At 47.5% G+C, this 14,890-nt stretch overlaps 1 protein-coding gene across 1 annotated transcript in view; it reads left to right on the top strand.

The window, feature by feature from the left end:
• The first annotated feature begins 1,364 nt into the window (after window positions 1-1,364).
• Window positions 1,365-14,890, top strand: part of cfap100 (cilia and flagella associated protein 100) — a 105,495-nt gene continuing 91,969 nt past the window's right edge. The window contains exons 1-7 of the mRNA XM_052129560.1: window positions 1,365-1,569; window positions 1,697-1,764; window positions 1,894-2,057; window positions 2,298-2,378; window positions 2,482-2,678; window positions 2,824-2,914; window positions 14,156-14,189. Of these exons, the coding sequence (XP_051985520.1) occupies window positions 1,365-1,569; window positions 1,697-1,764; window positions 1,894-2,057; window positions 2,298-2,378; window positions 2,482-2,678; window positions 2,824-2,914; window positions 14,156-14,189 (840 nt within the window). The remainder of the gene's footprint in view (window positions 1,570-1,696; window positions 1,765-1,893; window positions 2,058-2,297; window positions 2,379-2,481; window positions 2,679-2,823; window positions 2,915-14,155; window positions 14,190-14,890) is intronic.

Below are 14,890 nucleotides of genomic sequence, written 5' to 3' on the forward strand. Positions count from 1 at the left end.
TCATACCGGACCTTATGGATCCTTGAGGCTTTTTTGTTTCCAATGAGAAATTAGGTACATTAAGTTTCAGACAAATTTGACAAATTGGGTGAAAATGCCATCAGTTTGAAAATTAGACTTTTGGGCATGGTTTGTAGCGCCCCCTAAAGGTGAATGTGGGCCATACTTGGTTTGTGGGTTCCTGTTGGAATGTAGTATCAATGTACCAAATTAGAAAATTTTTGAACAGAAAATGAGACTTTTGTTTATGGCCTGTAGCACCCCCTAAGGGTGAATGTGGGCCGTTCTTGCTTTGTGGGTTCCTGTTGGCATGTAGTATCAATGTACCAAATTAGAACATTTTTGAACAGAAAATGAGACTTTTGGGCATGGCCTGTAGCGCCCCCTAGGGGCGAATGTCGGCCTTTCTTGGTTTGTGGGTTCCTGTTGGCCTGTAGTATCAATGTACCAAATTAGAAAATTTTTGACCAGAAAATGAGACTTTTGGGAGTGGCCTGTAGCGTAAATATTTCTACCTTTCTTGCAAATGTGCTGCATTAAGAATAATGAGGGAGCGCCAAGTTATGATAGGCGTTTGTTGTCACGTGCTTGCAATACAGATATAGTTTTACGGAGATGTGGTATAACGCCATTTGCATGTCGAAATAAGAGGTTTAGAAAGGTTTATACATCTGTATCATCTTAAGTTCAGTAACTATGCGATAAAGCAATTTTTCACTGCTGACAGCTGCAAAAGAGAGTGAGAGAGAGGGAGAGAGGGAGAGACAGAGCGGATTTATTTGTGCAGCTTCTGGAATTACAGTTTGATACAAAAACAAGTTTAGTTATTTTATTTGTTTATCTGTATCTATTGGTTTACTCATATAGAAACTAATTTGTAGCTGCACTGTAAAGTGAATAAAAGTGTGCGGGAATTTCCCGCATTATGAACGTGGAAATTGCAGGAATTATTAAAATTGTGCACAATAGCCGCAATCCTGCACCAAATTTCAGGCTCTGCAAATTGTTTTATATTCAAATATTAAAGTTACCCTGGTTCACCTCCTTTATAATTTAATTATACAAAAATTATTCTTTTCTTAAAGAGACAGCAAACTTATAAGCAATATACACAACATTTATCTCAAAAGAGTTTGAAGAAACACTTAATCCATTTAAAAAAAAATTATTCGGTCAAATACCTGGAGTATTTTTAAGTGGAGTACCGGCACCTGTTTTTTTCCCACTTCAAGCACTGGCTTGAAGTTTCATGTTGCAAAGTGTGCTAAAAGTGTAGTGCATAAGCTTAGACTACAGTAGCTCAGAAATTAAAACATGTAAATTATCCAGCATGCATATAAACAAGAGATAATGAGCATCGAAACATGAAATTGTGCTGTCTGTCATGGCAGGGGCTTAAAAAGGTGTTGTCTTTACCAGTCCATGAAAAGCTGACATTTACATCCAGAATGAGGTCCAGACAAAACAGACCGAGGGAGAAACTGATAGAGGGGAAGAGTAACACACTGCTTACACATACCCAAATACAGCTCCAAGACACACCTGCATGGAGGGTATCTATGATTAATGGTAAGACACAAATACCTCACCTGCCTGTATAAAATATGTAAACCCTAGCAAGTTAATCCATTTAGCCTAAATTAACCTCTGTGAGTGTTATATGTTGTTGCTGTTTTTTTTTTGTTTTTTTTAATAGATCTTAATATTCATAATGAAAGCATGGCTAAATATATCGATAAGAAACGTGAGCTGTTCTTACTGGAGGTAAGAAGATTTCCCTACTTAGCCAGTTAGACAATTATTCATCATCTTCTTTGATCCATTGCCGTTTTGACCTGTCTTTACTTAATCTCTGTGTTTGTGTTTCTGCTCCCCCCCCCCTCTCTCTCTTAGTATTCTCTGGCAGTAAAGAGAGGAGAGGTTCAGCTACTAGAGCAGATGACTACAGAAGAAGAGAAGAAATTGATAAGAGTTGAGAAGCTCTTGAATGACGATGCCATCTTGTTTGAAGAGTTTCTAAAAGAACATGACAAGAATTCAGTGGATGCTATCAAGATGTAAACATTCTTACAAACATGCATTTATAACAAAACATTTAAAAGAAGCATTTTATAAATAAGTAATATGTAATAAAGCATAGAGCTGTATTAATATTATCATCAATGTACATCGCTAAAATAATACAAATCTTCAAAAGTTTGGATTGCAAGAAATAAATTACATTGGCATACTTTAGGAAGACAGAAATAGTTGCATAGATTTATGTTGTTGTTTTAAAACCATCAAATACTGTTTAGTGCTGAACAGGAGACCAAGGTAAAGTTGGAGAAAATAGCAGAGATAAAGAAGATCACTTGCAAAATGGGGCCAATCAAAAGGTATAAACTAATGTGTCAGTAATATACTTTCTATAATGCTTTCACTTTGTTAAACCTTCCAATTTCCAACTAATTTATTAATCTTTCTCACTGTTTCATTTAGTGACATATCTAAGTATGAGGACATTCTGAAGCAGCATACAAAGTATAAGGAGTTTCTGATGAAGCTCTCACCCCCAGAATGGCAGAAGAAACAGAGATCTAGGAGCAGATCCATTACAAACATTGAGAGTGAAGGGAAACAGACAGAAAAAATCAAGAAGAAAGGAGAGAGGAAAATAAGTGTGCCTGACAGCAGAAGTATGGCAACATAAAAAGCTTCCCACATGTACATGTTTTAGCAAAAGCAGTTACTGGTGATGCAACAAATACAGATAAACTTTTTCATAAACAGATTTATTTATGATTTTTTTTCTTCCATATATATGTTGCCAAATACATACAGGTGGAGAAAGCAGAGTGACTTGTGAGCTTTCATCCACTCGGGAGGTTCAATCTAGACATGTTGTGAAGTCCTGCCATGAGAACAGCAAAATGTACATACAAACCTTGACATTGAGTGCATAGCTTTGCATATTTGCATGACTCATGATTAAATAAACACAAAAATTGCTGCCTGCACACTGAATTAAGATACAGACGGTAAAATGTTCTACCAAAAATACATTATTTATTACGTTTTACATTTGGATGGTGAAAAAGTGCAAAGTGCAAGTGAATTAAAACCCATACAACAGGAGTAAACTTTTCAACACATCGTTTTCTTCAATTCTCTCTCTGGGTCTGTGGGAGGATCTGTGGGTCTGCTTCCCACAGACTTCATGTAAGGAGAAACATTGAAATGAGCTGAGTCTTTAGCAGCCATTGCTTTCTCAGATCAGCTCAGGCTGAATTTAAGCTTTGACAACTTTTATTTTGTATTGAAGAAAGCGATGTGCTGAAACTTTTACTCCTGTTGGTCTGGCTTTTAATTCACTTGCACTTTGTTCTTTTTCACCATGCAAATGTAAAACTTAATATATTTTTGCTTGACCTTTTTTCTAGTCTGTATCGTAACCTCCGTTCCCTGATGGAGGGAACGAGATGTTGTGTCAGAGAAGCGACACTAGGGGTCTCTCTTGAGCGCCGAATATGCCTCTGATCTATGAAAAAAGGCCAATGAGAAGTTGGCAGATAGTATTTGCATACCCCGCCCCCGGACATACGGGTATAAAGGCGAGGAAATACGTTGAGTTCATTCAGGATTTTTCTGAGGAGCCGGAAATGGTCCGGCCACTACAGTGGCTCGGCTCAGCGATGTGGCCGGGAGGACACAACGTCTCGTTCCCTCCATCAGGGAACGGAGGTTACATCCATAACGTCTCGGGTTACATGTGTAACCCTTGTTCCCTGAAAAAAGCGGAACGAGATGCTGCGCTGCTAAGCGCTAGGGGAACAACTCTAGCTGTGAACCGAGCTGAAATAGTGTGTGTAACACGTCAATGAACATTGACCGGAATTTATAGCCTCGGCTGATGTAATCATTAGATGCACCTGCGCCAGGCTATAAATGGATACGCCACCAGGTGTCGCCAGCTACTTCTTTTGAAGAGCAGTCCTGGGACGTCCCAGTGCGGCAAAGCAGCGCAGCATCTCGTTCCGCTTTTTCAGGGAACAAGGGTTACACATGTAACCCGAGACGTTCCTTTACAAAAGCTTCACTACGATGCTGCGCTGCTAAGCGCTAGGGAACGCAATACCCACGCTGCCGCACTTTGGGCTGTCCGGACCCCTACGGTTGTGCAGTGTACTCACAAAAACGCGAGAGGTCTCAGACATGAGCTTGAGATGTCGACTCAAGGGCATAAGAGCCCGGAGTAGCAAAGCATCTAAACCATTCAATTTTGATGAATGTGTGCGGAGAGGACCAGCCTGCCACATCACAAACTTGTTCAGGCATGAGCTGTGATGTCGACTCAAGGGCATAAGAGCCCGGAGTAGCAAAGCATCTAACCCATAAAGTTCGATGAATGTGTGCGAAGAGAACCCTATTGCAACACAAACGTGTCATAAAAACTGATGAATGTGAGCGGAGAGGACCAGCCTGCCGCATCACAAACTTGTTCAGGCATGAGCTGAGATGTCGACTCAAGGGCATAAGAGCCCGGAGTAGCAAAGCATCTAACCCATAAAGTTCGATGAATGTGTGCGAAGAGAACCCTATCGCAACACAAACTTGTCATAAAAACTGATGAATGTGAGCGCAGAGGACCAGCCTGCCGCATCACAAACTTGTTTAGGCATGGGCTGAGATGTCGACTCAAGGACATAAGAGTCCGGAGTAGCAAAGCATCTAACCCGTAAAGTTCAAGTGCAGAACATCCAAACTAAAAAAGTCCAATGAACGTGTGCGGAGAGGACAACCTGCCGCATCACAAACTTGTTTAGGCATGGGTTGAGATGTCGACTCAAGGGCATAAGGGCCCGGAGTAGCAAAGCATCTAACCCATAAAGTTCGATGAATGTGTGCGAAAAGAACCCTATCGCAACACAAACTTGTCATAAAAACTGATGAATGTGAGCGGAGAGGACCAGCCTGCTGCATCACAATCTTGTCCAGACATGAGCTTGAGATGTCGACTCAAGGGCATAAGAGCCCGGAGTGGCAAAACATACAAACTATAAAAATCTAATGAATGTGTGCGGAGAGGACAACCTGCCGCATCACAAACTTGCTGCAGAGGGAGACCTCTAGCCAAGGAGGAGAGCCCTCTTGTAGAGTGCGCCCTAAAACCTACTGGCGAAGCTTGAGCGCGCGCCTCGTAGGCCCAGGCAATAATGAGGATGCCTCTTTGAGGGCACCCCGCCCACCAAGCCGTGGCAAACCGCAGTGGCCACATAGAACCTGGCAGTGGTGAGGCAAGTGCCCGCTGACAGTTCTTTCTACTGAAAATCCAGAACTGAAGCAAACTGGCAGTAAGCTGGTTCTGTAATAAGAACTTTAGTAGAAGGAGACGCATGCAGGTGCATTTGTACTATGTATGCGTTACTACGATCAGCCCCTCCCGAGGGGGGGGGGGACTGGGCAATTCGAGGAGAAGTAGAGGAGACATTGCGCTATCAACAGAGGCGAAGAGGTCCTCTTCTGCCCTGTAAAATCTACCCAGATCAGTTCCAAGTGGAGGGGAGCCCTAGCACTTGAAATGGTCTCGATAATCTCAAGAGAAAACCCTGTGAACCTCATTTGGTACCCTTAGGGGCCAAACATGAAAGATTCCACAATTCGGGGCAGGGATGAAATATTGCCCTGTGCCTGAGATAGAAGATCCTTCCTGTTCGGAATCGCCCAAGGCGAGCCATCGAGGGAAGAGATTAGCTCTGAGAACCAAGCCCTGTTCGGCCAGCGTGGTGCTATCAGTAAGAGGCAAAAACCCTTGCTGGCGAACTCTGGGCAACTACTACCTTAGGGTGGAGTTCTTAACTCCCCCGTTGGTATTTTCTGTCTGGACCGTAAATCTGCTCCCGTATACGGGCATCCAGGGATATAACTGACCTGAGTGACAGGGGCTTACCCTGGGCCCTAAGGAGAATCCGACGTGTCAGAAATACAGCTGACAAGAACGTGGGTCTCCTTGATGATTTATGTAAGAGGCTACCGCTGTATTGTCCACCCGCACCAAGACATGGCAGCCTCAGGAGGAGGTATTGCAGGGCCAGAAATACAGCCATCAACCCGAGACAGTGACTGTGACAACCGAGCTGACAACCCTCCTATCCCCTTAAGCTGGACGACCACTTAAGGCCGCTACCCCGCCCATCAGGGAGGCGTCTGTCGTTAGCAGTCTGCGACAACAAGACGCACCTAGAGTGGGACCCAAGGCAGAAAACCGGGGTCTGAACCACATAGAAAGGGAACGAAGCCTGAACCGCGTAACCCTTTTTAGCCTAGGGGTTTTGGCCCTTGGAAGAAATCCCCTGGCTTTTGGCCACAACAAAAACAGTTTCATGAGCAGAAGGTCCAGAGGGATCACCGTGGACGCGGTCAGCCCTGAGACCTGGAAATTGTTGATACTGATAACAGTGCAACCTTGACCTAGCCTGACTTTGCTCAGGGTGATCTGAATGGACTCAATCCTAGCGGGAGACAGTTGTGCCCGCATTGTGATTGAACTCCATACGATGCCCCGATAGACAGTGTTCTGAGTGGGAGAGAGGACGTTTTTCTTGGCGTTGAGCCTCAACCCCAGAGAAACAGATGAGCTAAGACGATGTCCCTGTGCTGAACTGCCAGTTCCTGGAACTGCGCTAGGATCAGCCAGTCGTCTACATAATTCAGAATGCAGATGCCCCGGAGTCACAAGGAGCCAGCGCTACATCATGCATTGTGAATGTGCAGGTAAAAAGGGCTAGGCTGAGTGAAAGAACCTGACCCTGGAAGACTTCGCCCCCGGAAGTGAACCTCAGGAACTTTCCATGTTGTGGCAGAACTTCTGAATGAAGTATAGAAGTGCATCATAAGATTGATGGTGACCAGCCAAACGAGTTGTAGGGCTTGAGACACGACTGTCTTGACAGGCATCATCTTGGACTTGAACACCCACGGGTAGTTCAAGCTTTAAGATCTAAGCCAGACGCCACCCCTCACCCTCCATGGGAAACGGGAAGTATTTAGAGTAATAACCTAACTCTCTCTCTGGAAGGGGAACACATACCATGGCCCCTTTAACCAGGAGATTGAGTTTTTTTGTTTTTACATAAAAAGAAATCCGGTTCACGGTAGTGAGAACACGCCGTTGAAACACGGAAAACCGGCGAGTGAATTAAATCCTGACGCCCTTATAAGACCCACAGAAAAGAATATATCCGGCAGAAGTTTCCGCGCTACCAGGATCTCTGAGATGGGTATTATATTTTAACAGTTCCTGTTGAGGGGTTGTCGAGTGTTTCGCGTCCTGAATAAAATGCAGGAACAGCGAAAACACCCAATTTTGACGGAAGCCTCTGCAACCCGAAACACCAAGAGGTGGCGGGAATGGAGGAGCTTTCATGGGGTACCGGGAGGGGTGAAGTGAAGCACGCGCCCCGTCCCGAGGGGAGCTACCCACTAATCTAGGCGCAAGACCGTCAGGGTTTTCTCTTACTAGAATTTATAGTCCTGAGGTCTTGCTTCGGGGGCTGGCGAGGGCGCGAGACTGTCCCCAATCCCTGGGAGGAGGAGCACGACTCGCCATGCTTTGCTTTTGAGCCTCCCTTCAGTCAGGACCGAGGCAGGTCTGAGGCTTGCTCGTCAAGCGCAGAACCCACACTAGGTCGTCCAGGAAGTCAGCCTGGTACGCCTGTAAAACAGCATGGTGTGCAGAGCAGCACCAGCCTGACCTGCTGCTTGATAAGCCCTTCCCACTAAAGTGGAGGTTGTCCTACAAGGCTTTGAGGGGAGAGAGGGCTTCTTAAGTGACGATGCCGAGCCCGGCAAGAGATAGCCCGCAAGCGTCTCTTCGACCGGCGGCATCACTGAATACCCCACGATAGTCGAGGGTATGTGAACACGGGAAGAAAATATATATATATATATATATATATATATATATATATATATATATATATATATATATATATTTTTTTTTTTTTTTTAGGGGTTCTCCATGAGCGAAAAAGCTCTTCATGGAGGTTATCAAAGAAGGGAAGGGACCCATGAGGCGTTCCCTTTCTTAGACTGGAAGATAAAATCTATCCCCTAACTTGGAGCGTTTGGAGGTCTCTTTTTCGCATGGCCAGTCCAATCTGGCAACCGCACGAGTAACAACATCGAGCAATTCCTCCGTAGATTTTCTATCGCGGCCGGAAAGCTCGGAGGCGGGAAGAGAATCACGATCCACCTCATGATCCGAAGAAGCGTCGGAACGCGCTTCGAGATCATGTGAAGGACCAGCTGGGTTTGGGGAGAAAGTGAGAGAAAGGGAACAACCCGTCTCTTGCTCCTCAGCCAAATCCATGCAAGAGCCCCACGAACGATCTTTTTTTTTTCGTGAGTGCTGACTCCCGGAAGCAAGCGAGGCGAGCACGACGCACTCTGCCTGTTAAAGCAAATCGCAGTGCTCGCACTCGCCCTGCTGCAACGTGAGAGCAGCTTGCTCTTACCCCCAAACAAACAGCAAAAACTGATGTGTGTCGTCTTCAGCTATAGAGCGAGAAGAGGGGAACACGCACCGTTTGCGGCTTTCAGTCATTCTCTCTTTTTTTCTTTCTTTTTTAGAAATATATATATATATAATATTTTCTAAACAGAAGAGAATAAGAACAATGAACAACGTTCACTGCACACTGCCTAACTGATTCTAACTCGTAACAGAGGAAATAAAGTTTTGACAGGGTTTGTGAAACACACAGAAACAGAATCGCTCTGAAAAAAGAGTTTCTGACGACACCTGGTGACGTATCCATTTATAGCCTGGCCGCAGGTGCATCTAATGATTACATCAGCCGAGGCTATAAATTCCGGTAAATGTTCATTGACGTTACACACACTATTTCAGCTCGGTTCACAGCTAGAGTTGTTCCCCTAGCGCTTAGCAGCGCAGCATCGTAGTGAAGCTTTTTGTAAAGGGAACCTAGATGTTCCCCGTCTGTCGCTCTGTCAACGTTGTGTCAGAGAAGCGACACTAGGGGTACAATTTAAATCACGCCATGCGCTGAGTTGTGTAGGTGTTCTGCTGACACAGGAACGGGCAGGTATTTTACGTGCAAAGGCGACCAGCTGTGTCAGACTGCACGTTCCCTTCCCCAGTGCCCAAAAGTGTCGTCAGAATCCTTCTGGTTTCCCTAGACAGGGGAACAAGGCAATGCTTGCCAAACTGGGAACGGGCTGAGCCTGGCTGGGCCTCTTTTCTCTCTATGTTTCTCTGCATAGAGCAAGAAACGAGGGAAGGGGGTCTTACCCAGTGTCCTATTCTTTCAGGGGGGAAAGACCCTGCGGAGATCTTCACCGCTGAGGACTGCTGGGCGGACGGTGCTGCCGAATGGACGGAGCTGGGAGAAGGGGGCGTTCGAGAAAGCGTGCTTTGTCTACCTCCCGTATTTCGACCAGGTCCAGTCCATAGATTGAGTTTCTGGACCACAGGGGTGGCCATCGCCCGTTCTAGTGCCGGCGCTTCTGACCTTCATGGCTCGGGGGGCACGATCGGTCATTGAGCGCAGTTCCTGCAGAACATCAAGAACAGGACTACCCAAGTGCAAGTTTGAAGTGCATTGGCCTCGTGTTGGTTGCAGGAGGGGCCGTGGCATGCAGGGCGGAAGCGGAGAGGGGAGGAGCGAGGAAGCCGGATCCGGGCAGTAAAAGGTGCCCTTTTACGGCTTACTCAACTCGTCATGCACGTCCAGGAAGAAAGGAACCGGGGGGGGGCGCGGCTGTGAGCGGCGCACATGCCCGCGGAACCAATCAAGTAGCCGTGAGGGGGGGACGGGATATTTCAGTCCAGCCTCGCGCTCGCGGCACCCGGGAAAGCATAGTGGACCTCTGTGCGTCAGGCTCAGACTGGGTGCGCAAACTTGAAGGTGGCGGCCCAGACGAGTCATCAGCATCAGACGCCGCTGTAATGCTCTCCGATGCAGCGGCGATGTCGTCACCCAATTCCGGGAGCTCAAGGGACCGGCAGGCCGGCCGCGAAGCGGGCCGCACTCATCCCACTTCAAGCGTGCCGGGGAGGCGGGTGGTGCGAGGGGATTTACCCGTCGAATGGAGCCTGTCATTATCCCCAAATCGCCTCCATCGCCCGCGGCACCTGCCTCAAACCCATAGGAAGGAGGCGAGATGCGAGGGGCGGCTGAAGTGGCTCTCTCTCATGACAAAAGAAAGCTGCGATAAAACACTGCCAGCGTGTAATCGCAGCCCAGGCACGCAAGGCAGCTTTTATGACCGTCAGAGGTGGGGAGAAATCAACCGCATCCAGAAACTACACAGAGGCGGAGAAAAGACGCGTCCTGAAAAATACGTTCAACGCCAGCTGTGTATTTGCGCTTTTAGAGAAAATAACTGTTTTAACTGCACTGTCGAAGCGCCCAAGGGCAAACTGCACTGCTGTGCAGAGAAGGAGAAAGCCGCTGTAATGCGCCATAGATCCAACAGCAGGCAGTGTCAGAGGAACAGGAACGGGTGTGTAACTCGCAGCTGCATACATGACCATCGGCTCAGAAGAAAATTTCTGAATGAACTCGACGTATTTCCTCGCCTTTATACCCGTATGTCCGGGGGTGGGGTATGCAAATACTGTCTGCCAACTTCTCATTGGCCTTTTCAAGAGAGCGATAGACAGGGAACTTAATTTCCCCTTCTGTCACTCACTCGACGTTGTGTCAAATGAAGTGACACAAGGGGTCTTCCTTGGGAGCCTCGCGTACCTCTGAATTTGAGAAAAGACCAATGTGAAATTAGCAAACAGAATTTTTCGCAGCCAAGTGATTCTTTCCATCGAAGCGATACCATTCTTTCCATGGTACGACCCGGCTGCCGATGAAGGCGTTTTGGGGATTACGATGGTCTTTGTTTTGCCGGGTAAATCCCCACGAACCACCCGCCCACTGACACACTTGCTCGCTTCCATTCGAGCTCGGGATGAGTTTGGCTCGCCTCACAGCCAGCCACCATTCTCCCTTGAGCCCCTACAATTGGATGACAACATCGCTGCTACATCGGAGAGAGTCCAGGCATCTGACGCGGAGGATTCAACTGGGCTGCCGCCTTCGGGCCAGCCCGCCCAGTCTGAGGCTGACACGCAGATGGACTACATGCCATCAGAGATCACGACTCTGCTTCTCAAGGACGCCCTTACTTCATCGTACCCAAAAAAAACTATCTTGGACCTGCGAGTTCTCAACCGGGCTTTGCACAGACTCCCGTTCAAAATGCTCACTCAGAAACAGATTCTTACCTGCTTTCGACAGCTAAATTGGTTCGCTGCGGTAGACCTGAAGGATGCGTAATTTCACATCTCCATCTTACCTTGACACCGACCCTTCCTACGGTTCACGTTCGACGGCCAGGCGAATCAGTACAAGGTCCTCCCCTTCGGCCTTACCCTGTCCCCTCGCGTCTTTTAGAAGGTTGCAGATGCAGCTCTTGCCCCGTTAAGGGAAGTGGCATACTCAACTACCTCGATGACTGGCTCATCCTGGCTCACTCTCGAGAGTTACTATGCTCACACAGGGACCAGGTGCTCAGGCAACTCAGCCATCTAGGCCTTCAGGTCATCTGGGAAATGAGCAAGCCTGCCCCAGTTCAGAGTGTATCTTTTCTCGGCATGGAGTTAGATTTAGTTTAGATTTACCAACGAGCGCACACAGTCAGTGCTCAGATGCCTCGCTCTCTTCGAGCCTGGCACAGCAGTTAGTCTAAAACAATTCCAGAGCTCATGAGGCATATGGCTTTCTCAGCCGTGGTCGCTTTGCTCAGGCTGGCTACAGACTAGAGTCCCGAGATGGGCATGGCACCACGGCACATACCGTGTGACAATAACTCAGACTTTCAATCCTTGGACAGATCTCTGCTTCCTGCGGACCAGAGTCCCCTTGCAGCAGGTGTTCAGACATGTTGTGGTCACCACAGACACCTCTAAACAGGGTTGGGGCACCGTGTGCAACGGGCACGCTGCTGCTGGCTCCTGGACAGGACCCCGGCTGCGTTTGCACATCAACTGCCTAGAGTTGCTGGCTGTATCTCTTGCCCTGTGGAGGTTTCTTCCGCTAATTCGGAGCAAACACGTCTTGATCCATTCAGACAGTAGCGTACATAAATCACCAAGGCGGCGTGCTCTCTCGTCATATGTCACAACTCGGCCATCATCTCCTCCTTTGGACTCTGGTCCACGACTCACATCCCTGGCAACCGCAACACGATGGCGGACGCTCTGTCGCGACAGGTTTCACCCAGATGAGAGTGGAGGCTCCACCCCCCAGGCGGTCCAGCTGATTTGGGACCAATTCAGCACAGCACAGATAGATCTCTTTGCCTTCCAGGACAACTCACACCGCCAGCTGTGGTACTCCCTGACAGAAGATCCTCTCGGGACAGACGCACAGAATCGAGAAAGAGCTATCAATCTGTCAATCCTTTCCGTGTCCGGGCCGGGTGAGGTTTCCCTTGTTGCGCAAGTACGCATTTCCCCCAGTGAGGCTTCTTGCACTGGTGCTGTGCAAGATCAGGGTGGATGAGTAACTGGTCACCTTGGTGGCTCCTTATTGGCCCACCCGGACCTGGTTCTTGGATCTTATGCTCCTTGTGACAGCACCTAACTGGAAAATTCCCCTGAGGAAGGATCTTCTTTCTCAGGGACGGGGCACCCTCTGACACCCACGCCCAGACCTCTGGAACCTCCACATCTGGCCCCTGGACGGGACGCGGAAGATCTAGTGGATCTACCACCTACTGTCATAGACACGATCAACCAAGCCAGAGCTCTCTCCACCAGGCAACTTTACGGCCTAAAGTGGCGCTCGTTCACGAATTGGTGTTCTTCCCGAGCCGAAGACCCAAGGTCGTGAACCTGCAAGCGCTGCCCTGGGATGAGGAAGACCCAGCCCTTTCATTGCTGTGTACATGCTTTGCGTATCTATTTGGACTGCACTCAGAGCTTTAGATGTTCTGAGCAGCTTTTTGTCTGCTTTGGCACAAGGCGGAAAGGGAGCGCCGTATCCAAACAGAGGATAGCCCACTGGGTCGTTGACGAGCCACAGGTGCTCAGTACTGGGGTAGGGCTCCACGGGCTTAGTTCCCTCCTCAGGCAAACTCCCCGTGATTTATTTTCCGCGGTATGGTCCCTCTGTCGGCGGACCCGCGTCTCCCTTGGGCAGTCCCACTGCCCCGGTCGCAATGCATGTAGAGCTCCCAGGCACGGCTTCACAACCCTCATGGTGTATTTGCCACATGTTACCTCCCACTAGCTTGGGCAGAATGTGGCCTCCACATGGTCTTTTCCCCCTGAAAGAATAGGACCGGGAAAGACCGCCTTCCCCGACACATTTCATAGCGCTAAGATAGCCCCAGTCGCTTCACAACTTTTGCGAGAGACATAGAGAGTGAAAAGGCCGCGGCTGCCGGGCTTGCTCCCATGCTAATCATGTAGCAGCTGGGAACCTAAGGTCTGTATATGACATCTCTTGGGGGCGTTGGGTAGTGCAGCTGACAGAGTTGCCCCTTGCACACAGCAGCCTGCTTGCACCTGTCACTTCAGTTCACGTAACACAGACTAGTGCATGACGCTTTTGAATGGGACCCCTTGTGTCACTTCATTCGACACAACGTCGAGTGAGTGACAGAAGGGGACTGTCATGGTTACTGTCCTAACCTACATTCCCTGAGGGAGGAAACGAGACATTGTGTCCCTCCTGCCACAGTACTAGACCTACCAATGTAAACGGACGTGCCTTATTCCTGGCTCCTCAGTGCAAATCCTGACTGACAGACGCACGCTTCCCTTTATAACCGTATGTCTGGGGGAGGGGCATGCAAATTCTGTCTGCCAATTTCACATTGGCCTTATCTCAAGTTCAGAGGTATGTGAAGCTCCCAAGGAAGACACCTTGTGTCACTTCATTCCATACAACATCTCGTTCCCTCCCTCAGGAAACGGAGGTTACGACAGTAACCATGACGTTAGTGTGCAGACAGCAATATTTTTATTGAAAAATAAAAAAGTTCTTTGGCTCCTCACACCTGAAGTAATACAAGTGAGACAATGCGAGTTTGAACACAACAATACCCTCTACTTCACAAGACTCATGATTAATAATGTTCTGTTTTATTGTAGAGCTGCATTTGGGACTGACAGCTCAGATAACAAGGTCAATATTCACATTTAGATAGATTGTTGAACCATCTAAATTTAGCATCCTTTTAAAGGGGAGAGTGGGGTAAGATGTCGCACCCTCAATCTAGCAAACTGCTAAATTTTTGTTACATGACCATGTATTTAATAAGGGCCCACAATATAGCTGCCTGTGATTAAGTGGAGCACATTAGACAAGTTATAAACATGGCTTTGCATGTCAAAGTAAATATTTGCAGGGTAGATTAAGAAGCTTTATGTCAAAGCAAACTTATTCTGGTCTAACATTTTAGAAATGTTGGTGATAACACTTGTGAGGTACAATGTGTTGGTTACTAATAGTCATAGTAATATTTGCCTTCAAATGCAGAACATACTATTCCAACTACTATTACAAGTACAATTACAATATTTTACTTAGCCTTTACTTTCTTTGGACAGTTGAGAGAAAGAGACAGGATGGTTGAGGGAGAAAGGGGGTTTGGGATCAGGTCATGACCCAGTCCAGACTCAAACGTAGATCCTCATGAACCAACAGTTCTTACATTCCTTGAGTACTACCCACTGCACCATGGGGCTGACTGTATATTTGCTTAATGTAAATTGTTCACAGATTCCATATTCCATTTACACCTGTGACATGTCACAGCCTGCAGCCCACTTACCAGGTTTTCACTGAACCACTTTTTTTGTTGTGGAGGAAATTATATTTATATA

Source organism: Xyrauchen texanus, chromosome 7 (genome assembly GCF_025860055.1).
Source record: "Xyrauchen texanus isolate HMW12.3.18 chromosome 7, RBS_HiC_50CHRs, whole genome shotgun sequence".
In the NCBI taxonomy this organism is placed as follows: domain Eukaryota; kingdom Metazoa; phylum Chordata; class Actinopteri; order Cypriniformes; family Catostomidae; genus Xyrauchen; species Xyrauchen texanus.